This window comes from Lathyrus oleraceus, chromosome 5, assembly GCF_024323335.1.
Source record: "Lathyrus oleraceus cultivar Zhongwan6 chromosome 5, CAAS_Psat_ZW6_1.0, whole genome shotgun sequence".
Classification (NCBI taxonomy): Eukaryota; Viridiplantae; Streptophyta; class Magnoliopsida; order Fabales; family Fabaceae; genus Lathyrus; species Lathyrus oleraceus.
This window is the reverse complement of record NC_066583.1, coordinates 490583920-490603962: the sequence shown is the minus strand read 5'-3', so window position 1 is coordinate 490603962 and position 20043 is coordinate 490583920. Positions and strand designations below refer to the sequence as shown.

Here is a 20043-nt window from a genome sequence, read left to right as displayed (position 1 = left end):
CAAGTCAAAAACTATTGTATCCCCACAGAGTGTTGGTGGCGCTTATCCCCAGCAGTTTTTCGAGCGGATTGGGTGCAAAGGAGGTTCTTCCCCAACAAGGGTTGCCTTTTCCCAGCAGCGGTGTTATTCCCCAGCAGGGCGGAATCAGAGTGGTGACGAGTTCCTCAGCAGAGTGTCTCGTATTCCCCAGAAGAGTCCCTTAAGGGGGATATTTCTTTTTATGCATTCATCATGAAAAAATAAGCATGGCATATTGCATAGAAAAAATAAATAATCGCGTAGCATTTCCATAATTATGGAGCATTACGCAGAAAAAATCAATCATACATCATTGCAAGCATAAGCTAGTCCCAAACCGTGGTTACCGTTTGAGGGGTGGTTTTGCCGAAAGTTGAAGATGTTACTCTGAGGAGTCTAGCATCAGGACGTCAGAGCAGCAGTGTTCCCCAGTAGTGCGATACTGGAGGAAATGTTTCCGTCAAACAGAGACGGAAGTAAAGTCAGAGGACGTTACGCGATTAGCAGTTTTCCGGAGTTCAGACTGAGGCGGTATCCAGACCGAAGTGGCGTTCAGGCCCAGTTTCCGATTCTCAGATCGAAGAAGTTTCCGACTATCAGGTTGATGTACTTGTGGTATTCAGGCCAATGTTCCGGAGTTCAGACCGAGGCGGTATCCAGACCGAAGTGGCGCTCAGGCCCAGTTTCCGATTCTCAGATCGAAGAAGTTTCCGACAGTCAGGTTGATGTACTTGTGGTATTCAGGCCAATGTTCCGGAGTTCAGACCGAGGCGGTATCCAGACCGAAGTGGCGCTCAGGCCCAGTTTCCGATTCTCAGATCGAAGAAGTTTCCAACAATCAGGTTGATGTACTTGTGGTATTCAGACCAGTGTTCCGGAGTTCAGACCGAGGCGGTATCCAGACCGAAGTGGCGATCAGGCCGATTTCCCGGAGTTCAGACCGAGGTGGTTTTCAGACCAAGAAGGAGAAAAAGTTCCGGGGCTCAAATGCAGAGGTCCGAGGATCGTTTGCGCAGAGAAAATTCGGGGTTCAAGGAAAGCAAAAAAAAAGAAGAGAATAACAAATCCCAGGAGGATGTGGTGATCAGGCCATGGTTATCCCTATGTTGCCATTTATTTTGGTATCCAGGTCGACGTTTTTCGAAACTGTTTCTTCGCCGATGCTGGCAGGCGTTGTTAATTATTATCCCATCAGAGTGCAAATTGTTCGTCTGTTCTTGGTATTCAATCACTCTTCATCCTGATCATCCGAAAGCCGAGGCTATTTCGTATCGACAGGTTCACAGTGGATTGAATAGGGGCAGCTGTAACACCTCAAAATTTGCCCTCCTCTCTTGGGACTAAGCATTAACATATTTGCATTTCATTTTAGGTCATTAGGCATTTCATATTGCATATCATGTGGTTACATTGTGCAGACCATCTTCCCCAAGTCTTAATCAGAAGATAAGGAAATCAGAAGGTGCAAGCTAGGGTTTTGTTGACTGATCATGGACCATCTGAGGATTGGGCTGTGGATTAGGGTTTCATGATTCTCAAGGGAGATTGGTCTTCATCTTGATTTAATTGATACATCATCATCATCATGTTTGGGTGTCATCAGAAGATTGAAGAAGATTCCTTGAGATTAGGGTTTTGACCACTGGTCAACCCTAATCAGTTGCATTGGGCCAGTCAGGGCATATTCAGGAGATGGGGTCTGTGATGGGTATGAGGTTCATTTTGTGATTATATTATGCTTATTGAGGCTAGGGTTTCACCCTTGGGCCATTTCAGTTGAAGATTGGGGTTCAAATTGATTTATGCATTGCCAGATTCATCTGTCAGATGAAAAGTCAACTGTGGTCAACTGTACATGATCTGGTGGATTTGGAGGTGGAAATGAGTTAGACACATTTCATTCATGTTGGAACAAGTGTTGAATGACATCTCAATGCCTTAAAATGAAGAAAGTCAAGTCAGGACAAAAACTGCCAAAAATAGAAAGTGACTTGTAGCTGAAGTTTCCAAAAATGGAAAGTTTTTGACCTCAAAAACAGAAGTCCAAGGAAGCTTCAAATGAAAAATTGTTCAACATTACAGTTGTAGATCTTGCTCTCACCTTTCCAAAAAGTCCAAGAACTTGAAAATCCAATGTATGGTTTGCAAGATATGGCTCAGTGAATTTCAGAAAAGACCCGTAATCAGGAGGCCATAACTACCACATACTTTGTCCAAATTGCAAGTTCTTTATATGCACAAACTCCATTTGACATGTACTTTGAGGGTGCATCATTGGATTTTCCCAAAAATGGCCAAGGCAAAAAGTCACTTTTCAACTGGACAGCTGAATTGGACCAGGGGCAAAATTGTCCAAATGTCAAAATAATTGGAATTTGGAGATGGGACTTTTTCCAACACCTCAGGAATGGCATTTTGAGTATGTTTGAATATTCATTTTATGGTTAATGCACATGGTTTGAGTTTTGGGTTGAAAAATGAAATGCTAAAAATGCATCAATTACCACACACATATGATTTTGAGAAATACTCAACCAATTGGAATGGGAATAGTTTCTACACATTACATATGGCATTTGGGGGTTGCTTGAGCTGTCAAAACAGCTGGCACTAGCTGTCATTGTGTATTGACCAATTTGCCCTTGCTTACAAAAATTGCCATTTCACTAACATTCCAAATTGTTAATTAAACATGATTAGTGGTGGATTAATGCAAGGTATATAAACCAAATCATCTCCTAATCATAACTGAACCTCACATTCTCCAAAGTTGAATCTAGAATCATCACATTCTCTCCATTTTCATCCAAGAACACAAACCTTCAATCTCCAAATTCTCCTTCATTCCTTTACCAAATCGTGTGGTTTTTGTTGCATTCGATCACAAACATCATCCTCACCATCTGTTTTGCAAAATTGAGAGGAATAAGGTGCTAAATCGTGGCTGTGCAAAAACTCCTCATCCATGGCAAATGTGAATTCTTCATAATTGGAGCAAGGTTGAGCCAGACAAAGGTTGCTATTCACCTTCCTAATCCTTCTTGCGCATCTGTTTTGGATCGATTCACGCAGAGGACAGCTCTCTCACGACTGCCATTACAGGTTTGAGCAATTTTCGAGTTTCATGATTTGCTTCAAGATCATATGCGTTTGGAAGTACATGTTATGTAGATCGCGTTGATGTAATTAGAATTGTGAATGCTTGCCTGTGTAGTGAGAAATCTTGAATTGAACATTTGATTCAAAACCCTAAGTGAGTCGATTCGAGAGATTTAGGAACTGTTAGTGAAAAACAACGTAATATTCATGCTCTACATGTTGAGACGAGTCCAACGAGCTATCGCTCGTCCATTTTCATTAACTTTGAGTGTTCTTCAATTTTTTTCATTTTCTGGAAATTTGGCGTGAGGAAGAAGATGAAATAGGCTGTTTGATCCGTTTTTCATTTTGAACTTTCAAAATTTGTGTTTACCGCCATTGCCTCATATATTTACAAGATTGCCACTGAGATTTTATTTAATTATTAAAAAATGTTTAGGACATTAAAAAATTCATTAAAAATAGAGAAAAAATCAGAAAAATATGAGGAAAATTTTGTTGACTTTATTTTTGAGTGTAGGTTTTTTTTGACCTATTGGTCAAAGTTGTGCTTGGCAAATATTTTAGTTGACCTAGGGTTTTCCATTGTGTGTCCATTTTTGGTACATGTTTGCAATTTGATCATGAAATGCCTATGATGTAAAAGAAATTTGTGCCAATTTTTGTGGTGATTCCTGATTCATTGAGGCTTATTTGTATGTAAATTTTGTGCATTTATGATACCTGGACTTGGAGTTATGATTTTTGGAACATAGGTGTGACAATTTGTGTCACACCTCTTGATGTCAACTTGTGGAATTTAATTGGATAACCTATGCATGTTAGAATTGGATGAAATTTTGCATGATGACTTGTTGACATGTTAGGTTGTTGTATGAATTTTTGTGGATTTGTTCATTGCATTTTCAATTTAATCTTGATTTTTCATTTCTGGTTGTTGATTGTGCAAGTTCATGTGACATAGGTTTGTATTTTGATTGGGAAATGCTCATGTTGTACTGTATGGCCATGAAATTTGATATGAATGTAGTAGACACATGTTAGGACCTCCCTGTTTTGGTCTCACTCATTTATTTTTTGTTTTCATTGAGTTATGAATTTTTGAATTGGATGTATGCATTGATGTTGTGATTTGAAGCATGTAATGGTGTCTGTTTTTGTTGATTTTCATTGACATGGTTCCATTTGCCCAATTAAGCTCAAATTTGACATGGTAGACCTTGATTGACCCCTGTTTAGGTGTATTTAATTTGAGAATTTTTGGATGTGTTTTGGTATGGATTTGAATGCAATACTTCTGTTTGTATGCTTTGGGCTTCATATGAACCAATATGGATTGTTTTGTGCATGAATTGAACTTGATGGATGATATAAACATGAGACCAATGATGTTTGCTCTTGTTTGATGTTAATTTGATGTTGGTTGATGAATACCTTGCTGTTTTGAGTTTTCTCTTGCTTTTGGACCCTAGGCTTGGCCTAGTGGTCTAGTTGCTAATATTTGCTTGATTTTTCAGGATCAAAAAGCAAGGCACATGGATAATGGTCCAAATCAATTTTGATTGATGTTGTTGATGTTTGTATACTAATATAACATTGTTTTGTAGGTTGTGGAGCTTGGGGCTTGAGCCTTGAGCTTGCCTTGTGTTGTGCATAGTTTGTTTAAACTGATTGATTATACATTTGTTGTTTATGGTTTGTCTGCTTGATTACTGACTGAGTTTGATTGTTTCCAGGTACTTTAGTTGCTCAGTTCCTTGTGAACTATTGCTTTGCTTTGCTTAAGCAACTTGTATTGAGGTATAGCTTCCTAAACTTCATGTAGTCTGGAGACCCGGCTGTTACCGGGCCGGGCAAATTGTCTGAAGTCCTCCTTAAGAGGCAATGCTTGTGTATGTTTATTTTTAAGCCCAAGCAGGAAAAGTCCTTCAAGTAAGGCAATTGGTGGAAGGTAGGGACAAGCAACCTGTCCCCCACTATTCAGTGAGTCTTCTCCTTGCTCCCATTACATGGTTGTAGCATTGAGATCAAAAGCCCAAGATCTGTCGTGTCAGAGTCATCGAGTATAGAAGGGTTCCCCTATTCTGGATCCATGCTCATTTGTCAGCTCTCCCTGGTTAGGGATAAGAGCTGTGAGGTCTGATCCTCACTTCATCCTTTCATCTGCTTCACCTTAGCCTCGTAATGGCAAGGTTAAGAGCAAACCCAGCCCGTACAGATGACTTGCTTAGGCAGTCAAACCTGATTGATTGAGCCCCCTTGTTTGGCTATAGTGCGTGTTATGTGGATATCTGCTTGTGTTGATTGAGATGCCTGTTCTCATTTGATATATGATTGTATGCTTGTGTGCTAGCTTCTTTCCTGGTTAGGTTAGTTGCTTATGCAAGTAGGATAGAAAACCGAACTTAGGGTTAACGATGCATGACAACATTAGGCTCGAGTCTCAGCTCCCTAGTTGTGTGTCTTTCCCCGGTTTCTGGTTAGCAATTTAGTCCCTTTCAGGGGAACTACATCGCCCTGATCCTCGTTCCAGACGAGGTATGTAGGCAGGTGGTCGTGCGAGACCACTCCGGGCAACCTTTTTCTTTTTGTATACTTGTTATCTGATTGATTGTTTGGGTTCGGATGCTGACATAAGCCCAGGATTGGCTGTCGGGCTCCACGTTTGCCCTTTTGAGTGTGTTTTGGTTCGGATGCCGACGTAATTCCATCCAGTGGTTGTCGGGCTCCATGTTTGCTATCTGTTTGTATGTTTTGTGTTGTTTGGCGTGCGTAAGCCGAACTACAGTGGCTCTGATTCTTGTTCCAGACAAGATATGTAGGCATAAGGTGCGATACCTTATCGAGCTCCCTTCTCTTAACCCCACCTGCGTTCCCCGTGTGTGTGTGTGATGTTTAGCAACCTATTCTTTATTCTAGGACGTGGATCCCGTCGAGTACGACGGACGTGAGGGGTGCTAATACCTTCCCCTCGCGTAACCGACTCCCGAACCCATTCTCTTGGTCGCGAGACCATTTCCTTTCCAGGTTTCTCTGAGCGTTTCCTTTCCCTATCTTGGGATAAATAACGTTTAGTGGCGGCTCTGTGTGTTTTATTTTTAGGCTCGCCGGTTGATTTTTCGCAGGATGCGACACTTATATCATACACGATTTGATATAGCGTATGCGGTAAGTGTAGTAAGTCAATTTATGCACAACCCGAGTAAAGATCACATGGACGCGGTAATTCGAATCATGCGGTACTTGAAGTCCTCGCCTGGAAAAGGCTTGATGTTCACAAAGAATAATCATGTAAAAGTTGAAGGTTATACAGACGCTGACTGGGAAGGAGATATCACCAACAGAAAATCCACCTCAGGCTATTTTACCTTTGTTGGAGGAAATTTGGTTACATGGAAAAGTAAGAAACAAAAGGTTGTAGCATTATCAAGTGCTGAAGCAGAGTTTCGAGGGATGGCTAAAGGTCTTTGTGAGCTTCTTTAGCTTCGAAGATTGTTAATTGAAATTGGCTTTGCTCCGAATAATGCGATGAACCTTTTTTGTGACAACAAGTCTGCAATTGAAACTGCTCATAATCCGGTTCAACATGATCGGACAAAACACGTGGAAATAGATCGACACTTCATTAAGCAAAATTTGGAACCAAGATAATTCAATTCCCGTTTGTTAAATCTGAAAATCAATTAGTAGATATACTCACAAAAGCTGTATGTAGCAGAGACTTCTACAACGCACTTGACAAGTTGGCCATTCGAGATCTCTATGCACCAACTTGAGGGGGAGTGTTGGCGTTAGCTGTCAACAAGATTTTAGGAACTATAATAGGAATATAGTTATTAATTGTTAATTACCATGATTTGACTATAATTATTCTGATTTAGTTATAATTAGAAATAGGTTTTCTGTGTATATAAATATAACATATTCCCTCCTTGTAATATACGATTGAAATAATATGAAAGTTTTATATCAGTTTAACACTATGGACATACTTAATCAACATAAAATATGATGTGTTCAAAGTGTTTAAGAAGTTCAAGTCCATGGTTGAGAGACAAAGCGATCACAAGCTCAAAGTGCTCAAAATACATGGTAGAGGCGAATATGTCTCAAAATACTTTGAGAGGTTTTGTGATCAAGAAGGGATGGTACATGAGGTTGTACCATCTTATACACCGCAACACAATAGTGTTGTCAAAAGAAATAATTGATCGATTACGAATATGGTAAGAAACATGTAAAAGGGGAAGAATTTGTTGAAGGAGTTATGGGGAGAAGCGATATCCACAACTATCTATTTGTTGGATAAGTATCCAACAAAGAAGCTTGAGAAGATAACACCGGAGGAAGCATGGTCGCGATTCAAATCGAATTTGAACCATTTGATATTTTGGTTCTATAGCATATCAGCATGTTCTGGGGCAGCTTAGAAAGAAGCTGGATGATAAGGGAGAAATTATGATACTTGTAGAGCATCACTTCATTGGGGCTTATAAGTTGTTTGATGCAACAAATAAGAGAGTTATGATCAGCCGAGACATCGTTTTCAACAAGATAAAGCAATTGCAGCAGCCTGTAACCAGTTACATAAAAGTTGTAACTAATTACAGCTTTGAAAATTCAGATTCTGTATTGTCTGTCGTGGTGGTTGATTTGTGAATGAGTACTCCCATCAGTTTTCAAGCAAACAAGTTTCAAAAGCATTGTCTATACAAAGTGTATCAAATTGGTCAAAATAACAACATCCACCCTCCGGTTACTATTATAAATAAATTTGACTTTTTTGATACGTTTGATGTACTAGATATATTGACGGTCAAATATACAAAAAAGAAAATTACTTGTAATAGTGATCGGAGGGTGTATTGATTTCAATACAGCTAGGTCACCGCATTATTACATGGACCCACATGGACCATATATAACTTATATCAATAACCATTCCTTTGCATCAATGATTGAATCAGTCCGTATTCACATCACATGTATCTCTTGCTTTACTATTACCACAGCCAACCATTCAAGAAAACCATTGACATACCACTCTTTGCTATCAATTCACACAGATCTTGATTTCCTTCAATCTTTTGCTAATATAACATGGCTGCAACTATCATTGGAAGTGCTTTCCTCTCTGCAACTGTTCAGAACTTAGTTGAGAAACTTGCTTCCAAAGAGTTTCTTGATTACTTCAAAAAAACCAAGTTCGATGACTCACTCTTGGAACAGTTAGGACAAACACTACTCACTATTCAACCTGTGCTAGATGCTGCAGAGGAGAAGCAGATCAACACTCCTTCTGTCAAACAATGGCTTGATGGCTTGAAAGATGCTCTCTACGATGCTGAAGATCTGCTCAACCAAATTAGCTATGATTCCCTTCAATGCCAGATGGAGAACACGCAAGCTGCAAGCAAAACTAAACAGGTCTGGAACTTCTTTTTTTCTCCTTCTACAAATAACTATGAAGAGATCAATTCCCAAATGAAAAAAATGTGCTTAAACCTCAAACATTTTGCTGAAAATAAAGATATCATTAGTTTGCAAACTAAAAGTGTCGGAGTTTCTCGTAGAACACCTTCAACTCCTATGTTCAATGAATCTGTCATGGTTGGTAGGAAAGATGACAAAGACAAAGTAATGAACATGTTGCTATCACAAAGCAATACTAGCCAGAACAATATGGGCGTAGTTGCAATTGTAGGCATGGGAGGTGTCGGAAAAACAACACTTGCACAACTTGCTTACAATGATGAAAAAGTTGAACATCACTTTGATCTCAAAGCATGGACTTGTGTATCGGAGGATTTTGATGTTTTTAGAGTAACCAAAGCTCTCCTTGAATCTGTCACTTCAAAAACATGGAATGACAGAAATCTTGATATTCTTCGAGTTGAGTTAAAGAAAAATTTGAGGGACAAAAGATTTTTCATTGTGTTGGATGACTTATGGAATGACAGTTATTCTGATTGGGATGAACTTGCATCTCCGTTGATATATGGAAAAAATGGAAGCAGAATGATCATCACAACACGCCACAAAAAAGTGGCAGATGTTGCACGCACATTTCCTATTTTTTCATTAGATCCTCTATCCCATGAAGACAGTTGGTTTTTACTCTCCAAACATGCATTTGGAAGTGGAGACTTTTCTGAAACTCAACGCCGAAACCTAGAACCAATTGGCAGGAAGATTGCCAGAAAGTGTGGTGGATTGCCAATCGCTGCAAAATCACTTGGAGGACTATTGCGTTCGAAAGTAGATACTGAAGAGTGGATTGAAGTTCTGAACAACGACATATGGAACTTACAGAATGATAATATTTTGCCTGCATTGCGCTTGAGTTATCAATATCTTTCGTCTCAATTGAAAAGATGTTTTTCCTATTGCTCTATTTTTCCAAAGGACTATCCGCTTGATAGGAAGCAATTGGTTTTGTTGTGGATGGCAGAAGGCTTCCTTGATCATTCTCAAGACAGAAAAACAATGGAAGAAGTAGGTGATGAGTTTTTTGCTGAATTGTTATCCAGATCATTGATTCAACAATTGCATGATAATTATGGAAAACAAATATTTGTCATGCATGACCTTGTTAATGATTTAGCTACTGCTGTATCTGGAAGAAGTTGTTACAGACATGAATTTGGCGCTAAGAGCTATGAAAATGTTCGTCACTTGTCATATAATCAAGAAACATACGACGTTTTCAAGAAGTTTAAGACTTTCGACAAATTCAAACGCTTGAGAAGCTTCCTTGCCATTGGACTTGGATGGGCAGAATATAATTTATCAAGAAACGTGGTCAATTATTTGCTACCCACATTTGGAAGGTTGCGTGTGTTATCGTTGTCAAAATATAGAAACATCACCACGCTACCCGTTACAGTTGGCAATTTAGTGCAGTTGCGCTATCTAGATCTCTCTCGCACGAATATTGCAAGCTTGCCTGACACCATATGCAACCTCTACTACTTGCAAACCTTGATTTTATCTGAGTGCTCAAAACTCACAGAATTGCCAGAACATGTTGGTAAATTAATTAATTTGCGTCATCTTTATATTGATAGGACAAGCATAATAGAGATGCCGAAGCAAATTGCTGAACTAGAAAACCTTCAAACTCTAAATTTTTTTGTAGTAGGCAAGAAAAATATTGGTTCAACTGTTAGAGAGCTTGGGAAGTTTCCTAAGCTACGGGGAAAATTATTCATCAAGAACCTGCAGAATGTCATTGATGTCATGGAGGCAAGTGATACCAACTTGAAGAGCAAAGAACATATTGAGGAATTGAAGCTACAGTGGGGCAAGGAAACGGATGACACACTTAATGAAAGAAATGTGCTTGATATGTTACAACCATCTGCAAACCTTAAGATATTAAACATTGGCTTGTATGGTGGGACACATTTTCCTAGTTGGTTGGGAGATCCATCATTTTTTAACATGGTGTCCCTCTGTATTGATGAATGTGTGAATTGCACGACACTTCCACCACTAGGGCAGCTACCTTCTCTCAAGGACTTGCAAATTGGTAGCATGACAATTTTGGAGACAATTGGGCCGCAGTTCTATGGCATGGCAGCAGGAGGTTCCAATTCTTCGTTCCAACCATTTCAATCCCTTGAGAATTTGTTCTTTTTGCTCATGGAAAATTGGAAGGAATGGCATCCTTTTCCAGACAACATGTCTCCTTTTCCTCGTCTGAAAACTCTGAGGTTATTAAGTTGTCCCAAATTAAAGGGACATTTACCTACTCATCTTCCTTCCATAGAAGAGATTGATATAGATGGTTGCGACCATCTCTTGGCAACACCACCTACTCAACATTGGCTCTCCTCAATAAAAAATATTCGTATTAGGGAACATTCGAATTCAGAAAGCAATACTGAAAGGACCCAATACTCATTGCTCGAGAGTGATTCTCCATGTCTGCTGCAAACAATAGACATATCGAACTGTCATATGCTAAAATCTGTACCTAAAATGATTATAAACAGCACCTGTCTTCTATGCTTGGATCTCTATGGTATTAGTTCTCTCAATGCGTTTCCAACAAACGGTTTACCCACTTCTTTGCAATCACTTTGTATTTCAAAATGTGAGAATTTAACATTCCTACCTCCTGAAACGTGGAGCAATTACACATCACTTGTGACTCTTAAATTAAAAAACAGCTGCAGTGCACTTACTTCCTTCCCATTAAATTGTTTTCCTGTGCTCCAAGATCTTTCCATCAGGAAATGTAGGAGTTTGGAATCTATTTTTATTTCAGAAACTTCTTCTTGTAGCTCATCGACCCTCCGATCTTTTGTTGTCAATGATTGTGAGGCACTTAGATCACTACCTCAACGGATGGACACACTCACCGCTCTTGAATCGATAACTCTATGCATTCTTCCAAATTTGAATTTATCATTATGTGAAGGAGCTTTCCTACCTCCGAATTTACAAATAATTATTGTTTATTCTGTGAGGATAACAAAGCCGGTAACAGAGTGGGGTCTCCGAGGCCTTACTCGTGTTCGTTCAATGGATATCAGAGGTGATGACATTGTTAAGATGTTGCTCAAAGAGCCGCTGTTGCCCATTTCCCTTGTGTCTCTAAAATTCAAAAGTCTCTTTGAAATGAAATCCTTAGAAGCAAATGGACTTCGACACCTCTCCTCTCTAGATCGCATTTACTTTATTAATTGTACAGAGCTTGTGTCATTGTCAGAAAAAGCCTTTCCCTCCTCGCTGAAAACACTTTATTTCTGGAACTGTCCAAGACTAAACTCATTGCCAGAAAAAGCCTTTCCCTCCTCGCTGAAAACACTTCATTTCTGGAACTGTCCAGAACTAAACTCATTGTCAGAAAAAGTCTTTCCCTCCTCGCTGAAAACACTCATTTTCTGCGAGTGTCCAAGACTAGAGTCATTGCCAGAAGACAGCCTCCCTACCTTTCTTGAGGAACTGACCATTATAAGTTGTCCATTGTTAGAAGAAAGATATAAACGGAACGAATATTGGTCCAAAATTGCTCACATCCCGGTCATAAAAATAAATGACCAACTCACAATATGAGCCATGACCGTTGAGAAGCCTAGAGAATGAAGAATTCCCATCATGTTTCAGGTATGAATGTTACTTCTTGTTTGTTTTATGTAAAATTATTATTATTTAGTTATAAGGTATATACTTGTGCTCATTAATATTGTCAAGTTCCATAGCAATCAAATGAGATTTCTAATTCTTCATGCAATGATTTGTCTTCCATTTCCAGAGTCCAGGTAATTCGGTAATCCGGTAAGGTGTATACTCTGTTGTTGTGGCTGACATTGATTGCTAAAAGACTAAGATGAAAAGGAGAGCTGAATTTGGTTGGTTGAGAAGGTTATTTTCTGATGAATGCAGTGCTTAGTTTTATCTTAATGTACTCTTTCTATCTTTTGAACCGTGACTACATAATTATATACAATTTAAGAAACAATACAAAAAGATGGCATTAACTAATTTAGTTCTATGACTCATTGCATCATTAAATAAATTATCAAAGAGCTTTTGTAACTCACACAACTCTCTCTGCAAATCTTTGGCTGCATTATGTCTTACTTTATCAGCAACACCATTATTCATCTCTTCATTTCCATTACACCCTCATTAGCAAGATATCTACCAAAAATGGAGCTAAAACATTCTGATGGTTGAATTGCTTTCAAATACATTCTAGCCAAAGAATGTGACTTTTCCTTTTCCACCAAAGTTAAATTCAAACCATGACTTAGAGAAAGCATAGCTTCAAAATCTCCAACACACTCATGGTATAGTTTAGATACTCTTCAACGGAATCAACCCTCCTTGACTCATTGGATAATCACTTTCCATTAAAAGTTTTGCAAAAGCTTTGTTGATGAATGGCAAGAGACAAAAACAGCTTTGAAACCATGACAAAGACAAAGTTCCTTCTTAGACGAGAGCAACTGATCTAGAGGGGTTGATTAGATCGTCAATTAAAAATTCAGTTTTAAAAATATTTTTTATGGTTATGCAAAAGCGATTCCGGATCAAAAACTCGTCTATCCGAATCCGTTATCAAAAGGTCCAGATATGAGTCTAAACCACATTGAGTTAAGTTTAATACAATGTCAAGATGAGAAATATAATTAATACGATTTTTTAACACACGTTTGAATTTTATAACACTTTGTTAAATTATTTCCGATGAAGCAAGTTAACAGGATTGATTTGAGCAATTTGCCAAACACTTGTGTGCAATGATCACCAAACATAATTTCTCTATGTGTTAATAATGGTGGAATCCAATTACAATTATTAGATTGCAATTCTCTTCACAAAAACAGTTTGAAAAATAATCCAACACTTAAAAAATTTCCGCAATTAACTATTACACACTTAATTCAAAACAATTTCAAATATAAAGGAGAGAGAGGGAGGGGGAGAAGAAAGGAAAGTATAGTATAGTAGATTTTCAAATAGCAATTACATAATAGATTGCAGTCGCGCATCACAACTCTTGATATTTCAAACAAACCTGATCAATTGCGACCATGTTGCAGTTTCTGCGAAAAGAAACTACGAGTCAACCTATAGAACTTCATGTGTTGATGCATGAAGGCCAGAGAAAAATAATTTTTGAAAACACAACTTATGCATCGACTCATAAAAGAAAAATATCTTCTATGCGTCGGACCTGTAGCATGGGTGAGTCGACTCATACCGTCTAGAGAGTTTTCTTAAAAAAAATAAGTCTTCATGTGTCGACCTATAGCAGCCATGACTCGACGCATGCTGAGTGAAAATAACTTCCCACATTATTTGTGCAGTATGAGTTGACCTGTGTTTTTCATGAGTCGACCGATAAAATTCATTTTGACACAACCTTATTTTTTACTTACGAAATAACTCTAAGCGGATAAGAATGATTCTAGGATGATTATGAACTCCTAGTCATGAAAATACACACCTAGATTAAAAGGATCCAGTCTAATGTACACGGATACTAAGTGTCTTAATTTTGACATCAATCAAAACACACTACTAGAAGAGAAATGCTCTCACATTCCTAAATCAGACTCAGGCTTCAATTCCATTGCTAATTGATCAATAAGTTTGGAGATGAAGTTGATAAGCCTTCATTTAGTTTAGGGTGTCATTTGGTTTAGGGTGACACTTGTTGTTTAGGGTGACACTTGTTGTGATTCTTCTTCTCGAAGAAGAGTTTTGCAAATTTGTCTACTACCATTGATAACTTGGTTGTAGATTAAGGTTATGTTTGTGTTGTTCGCTTTATATATATATATATATATATATATATATATATATATATATATATATATATATATATATATATATATATATATATATATATATATATATATATATATATATATATATATATATATATATATATATATTAATGGACCAATGAAAGAAATAATTTGAATTGGTCATCAAATAATTAAATGAGAGTTATTGCTTATTATTAGCATTTGATCCTGTCAAGTAGTTAACAAACCGTAGCTATAATTCTATTTAATTATCATCATGTATTATAGCTTTATATACTGATGCAAATCTCTGTAAAATATCATTCTAATATAAGTGAAAAATATACTCTTATATGGTATCAGTAGTTTACTAGCTTTACAGCAAAACCGATCCACAATCTCACCATGTCTTCCTCGACAACATCTGAAATTTCTATTACACCAAATACCAATTCTGTTATTGCCCTAAACACTCACTCGTCAGTGAAACTGAGCAGCAGCAATTTTCCTGCCTGGCAAGTGCAATTCAATGCACTCCTTGTAGGGTATGATCTCATTGGCTATGTTGATGGCACCACTGCCAGTCCAACCCAAACTGATCCAGCATACAAACGCTGGAAAAGACAGGATCAACTGATCCTGCATGCCATCATATCATCTGTTGATCCAAGCATTATTACCATGTTGGGGAATGTCAAAACCTCAAAACAAGCTTGGGACATTCTCACCAAGATGTTTGCAAGCAAAACTCGTGCAAGAATTATGCACTTAAAAGAGAGACTCTCTCGATTCACAAAAGGATCACAATCTATTTCTGAATACCTCCATGGCATCAAGGCCTTATCTGATGAATTAGCCATCATCAACTCTCCGGTGGACGATGTCGACCTTGTCATCCACACTTTGAATGGTCTTGGAGCTGAATATCGTGAAGTAATAGCTTCTCTAAGAACTAGAGAAAATCCTATCGGATTTGATGATCTTCACGATCTCCTTTCTGATTTTGAAAGTTATTTAAAGAGGGATACACCTGTGCAAGAAACTCCTCTCATTGCCACTGCAAACACTGCACACAAAGGAAAACAATTCTACAACAAAACACCAAAACAGTACCACAATAACACAATGTCCAGATCAACATCACTGGGCTTCTCAAGGCGTGTAGTGTGTCAATTTTGTGACAAACCAGGCCATACTGCCTAGGTCTGCTACAAATTGCATGGCTACCCTCCAAAGCATCAACCACCTACTGCTCTTCATACTAGGGCCATGCCTTCTGGTGCAGCAGATTGGATCCTAGACTCAGGGGCTTCTCATCATATAACAAATGAGTTGGATAACCTGCACTTGTCTCAACCTTACACAGGTTCAGATCAGCTTCTGGTTGGTGATGGATCTGGACACACCATCTCTAACATTGGTAAAATTATCTTACAAACTCCTTCTAAATCATTTCATCTTTCAAATGTTTTACATGTGCCTAAAATTACTCAAAAACTATTGTCTGTTTCATCTCTATGTCACACTAATCCAATTTCCATTGAATTTTTTTCTGATCATTTCTTGATAAAGGATTTGAAGACAAGAGAACCTCTTCTAAAAGGACAGCATAGCAATGGACTCTACCACATGCCCCATCCATCATCATTACCTCAGGCACTTGTCACAACCACACACACTCCTCCACCATGGCATCACATATTGGGGCATCCATCTGATCGCATACTGAGACATCTCCTACCATCTCACAAAATAAAGAGCCACCAACAACCTTGTCTATCATGTAATAGTGTTAAGAGTCACAAATTACCTTTTTCCATTTCCAGTATCAAAACACAAAAACCATTAGAACTTATATATACTGATGTATGGGGTCCATCCCACATCAAGTCTTTAGATGGTTTCTCCTATTATTTACTTCTTGTTGATCACTTCACCAAATATGTATGGCTCTATCCATTAAGAAATAAATCTGATGTCTCTAATGTATTTCCCACATTCAAAAATCTTGCTGAAAACTACTTCAAAGAAAAAATCATTTCATTGCACTATGATAATGGAGGAGAATTCATCAAACTAAAATCATTTCTCCACACACATGGCATATCTCATTTCACCACATCACCACATACACCTGAACTCAATGCTCCAGCTGAAAGGAGACACAGACATGTAGTTGAAACTGGAAGAGCCTTACTACATATGTCAAATCTACCTCCCGAATACTGGTCCTTTGCATTCAAGACAACAGTGTACCTAATCAATAGGTTACCAACTCCTATCCTCAACATGAAATCACCATATCAAGTCTTACACAAGAAAAGCCCAACAACATCACATCTTCATTCCTTTGGATGCCTTTGTTTTCCTTGGCTGCGACCTTATGTCTCAAATAAACTTCAACCCCGATCTCAACCTTGCATATTCTTAGGATATGCAGAATCCCAATACAGTTATTTATGTCTTGACCCAACAAATCACAAAATATACACCTCTAGGCATGTCAATTTTTTGACCACATTTTTCCATACAACCAACTTGTCAAATCTACACCACCACCATCTCTAAGCATACCCAACATACCACAATCCCCTCATATCATCATACCTATCCTTCAACAACCACCACTTGAGTCACACGCTATGCCCCATGAAGAGGAGGATCTCTTGGTTTCAAATACAATGTCAGGTAATGATACTCATCCACCTACTCTTGTTACTACACCTATTGTCACTCCTAATACCTCTACAGCCCTTACTACTGAAACAAACCAAATCATCACAAGGTCGAAAAATAATATATTCAAGCCAAAAAGGATGTATACTGCATCAAAACACCCTCTACCTGAGAATTTGGAACCTTCAAACATCCGTGAGGCAATGAAACATGCCCATTGGCGTCAGGCAATTGCTGATGAATTTGAAGCCTTAATAAGAAATGGCACATTCTCTCTTGTACCACCTAAGGCAGGGCAAAACATTGTTGGATGTAGATGGTTATTTCGTATCAAGAGAAATAGTGATGGTTCCATTACTCGCTACAAGGCACGTCTTGTTGCCAAGGGTTTCACACAATGTCCTGGCATTGACTTCAAGGAGACATTCGCACCAGTTGTTCGCCCACAAACAATTAAGATTATTCTTACCTTAGCAATCTCTCATCAGTGGTCAATGCACCAACTAGATGTGAACAATGCTGTCATACGGTGAACTGGACTTTTTGTGTTTTTTATCGCAATGTCGCGGTTAGCAAGAGTCGCCACCGACTTTTCTTTTATCCAATAAGGAAAGGTGGAAAAGAACAGGAAAGACCTTAATTTAGATTTTGGGTTCGGGAGGTACATTATACAAAGGGAAGGTGTTAGCACCCTTTGTATCCATGGTTATCCATGGGCTCTTAATTGCTCGATCACTTATATTATTTTTGTCTAAAAAAAAAAAGTGTTTGTGAATTGTTTGGAAAATTGTTTTTGGAAAGAGAATTTAACTTTGTAATGATTCTTGTATGAATGTATACAAAGTGGTTATCTCGTTTAGTTTTGAAAATTGTTTAGAAAAATATAACTCGGTAATGATTCTAGTATGAATGTATACCAAGTGGTGATTTTCTGGAGGTATTTTGAAAGGTGTGAGGTGTGAAAAAATGTTTTAGGTTGTGAGCCAGCAATTAAGAGTTATACCGACCCAAGGTCTTTATGAGTATTTCCTATCCTTATGAGGGTAAAACTGTCCTTATTATTGAGAAATAAGTAGTTTTATCCTTTGGATGTTTAAGGGTCATCGTAGGGTCATCGATAGGTCATTGAAGGCAACAGTTACGAGGATATCTTAGCATTCGAAGGGACTATCATCTTTTAACCGTAGGCAACATCGGAGGGTCATCGAGGGACAAAGTTGTATATTCGAAGGCAACATCCGAGGGACTATAATTTATTTTATGATGATTTAACCGAAGGGTCTTTGCTAAGGGTATCCCCACGTTCGCGGGACATGACCGTAATATCGTAATCGTAAGGCAACAAAGAGAGGTCCAAGATCACTTATTCAAAGGCAAAGTTTTACAATTAATTATATAATTAGGATGAAACTCCACATTAAAATTATTAAAAATAATATATTAAAAATTAATACATTAGAAATTAATACATTAAAAAATTAATTTAGGGTGAAACTCCACAAGGGTATCCCACAAATAAAGTGGAATACCTAGCCAATAACCTTTTCCTGAGATATGTGAACCTTTACGAAACTCAAAAAAAGAAACATGTCAGAACACCAAATCAGGGTGCAATCGAAGATTACACCGGAGAAATATCACAACAATAAATAGGATAGGATGAATAATGCATGGCTATGATAAAACATAAAAAAAAGAATAGGCCACGGATTTTGAATTTGAAAACAGCCCCACGTTAGGAACTTTGAATTTTATGGCATTTTATCACAGGAATAACATGGTCAAACATTCAGGGTATTCAGGCATATTTAAATTCCCATACGAAAGCAAATTATATATCAACATTTAATCATGATGCATTATATATGTAGATATGGCCAATTGAAAGTATAAACAATAGAGATACGCAAACCTGTTTGCCAATTCAAGGTTGAAGGGATTGACCCCTTGTAGTATCGGAATAAGTTAGGCAGCGGGAATTGGACGGCGATGGCTTCGGTGCAGATGGGTTGCCTTCAGGGTTTCTTTACTCTGAATTCTCCGGGTAGGCAGGGTTCCTATGCCAAAGTTTCTATCCGTCCTTCTCTGTTCTCTCTCTTTCTTTTTCCTCAAGGTTTTGTTCCAAGGAAACCTCAGAGTGTTTTGCTTCTCTTCCTTCTTTCTCCAGTGAATCTCCCAGTGTCAACTTCAAGTCTAACTCCCCTACTGAAACTTCAGTATTTATAGACTAATTTCGTGGGTAATGGGCTTGAAATGAGGGAGACCCAAGTCCAAAATAATTTGTTATATTTTATTTATATATTTATTTTAATTATTTAATTAATTAATTAATTAATTAATTAATTAAATTTTTTTTTTTCGTTTTTTTTTTTCGTTTTCTTTTTTCGTTTTTTTTTTTTTATTTTTTTATTTTTTTATTTTTTTTTAGGAAAAATGATGGGTAATTTTTGGGGTATGACAACTGCCCCTGTTTAATATTCTTGAACCGAGAGAGTTAGGATGGCGTGTATGCCATTCGTGGTCTGGAGGTGGAAGATTATTGAACACTAGAATGCCCCAAAAATTTGCACTTGAGAATCGACAGTTGGTCTTGATGGAGATGGGCTTAAAGATGCCATCCGGGAGGTTTGATGACGAAAGCTTCAGATCGAGCCGTACATTAGGCCAATTTGAAGACATGGGTGCCACACTGGGTCGTACATTAGACCGAATAATGAGTCATCCATTAGGCTGCCGACTTCGCTGGGGAGTCGGAGTGTGTCATATGCTGTTGGGGATAAAGGATCAGAATGGACCATACGCTAGATCGTATCTGAGTTGCAGAATGAGCCGTACGTTAGGCTGAATCTGATGACGAAAGGGGTAGTCGTACGTTAGACTACACTTCAGAAATGTACCGTATGTTAGGTAGCATTTGAGGGGATGGACATCCGAACGGGTCGTACGTTAGACCGTCGCAGAATGAGTCGTCTGTTAGGCCGCA

General features: G+C 38.2%; 1 protein-coding gene and 1 long non-coding RNA gene across 6 annotated transcripts in view; one reads left to right on the top strand and one right to left on the bottom strand.

Annotated features, from left to right (window-relative positions):
• Positions 1-20043, bottom strand: part of LOC127085666 (uncharacterized) — a 143878-nt gene that overhangs the window by 42081 nt on the left and 81754 nt on the right. Inside the window, exon 2 of the long non-coding RNA XR_007789247.1 lies at positions 10098-10230. This is a non-coding gene — a long non-coding RNA (uncharacterized LOC127085666). The remainder of the gene's footprint in view (positions 1-10097; positions 10231-20043) is intronic.
• LOC127085662 (putative disease resistance RPP13-like protein 1) overlaps positions 8063-20043 on the top strand; it is a 141946-nt gene continuing 129965 nt past the window's right edge. For 2 of the 5 annotated variants that reach the window (XM_051026149.1, XM_051026151.1), the window contains exon 1: positions 8065-10230. In XM_051026149.1, the coding sequence (XP_050882106.1) occupies positions 8218-10230 (2013 nt within the window). In that variant the 5' untranslated portion in view covers positions 8065-8217. Of the gene's footprint in view, positions 12232-12379; positions 12610-20043 lie in introns of those variants that run through there. The other 3 variants (XM_051026148.1, XM_051026152.1, XM_051026150.1) reach the window with 3 other exon arrangements.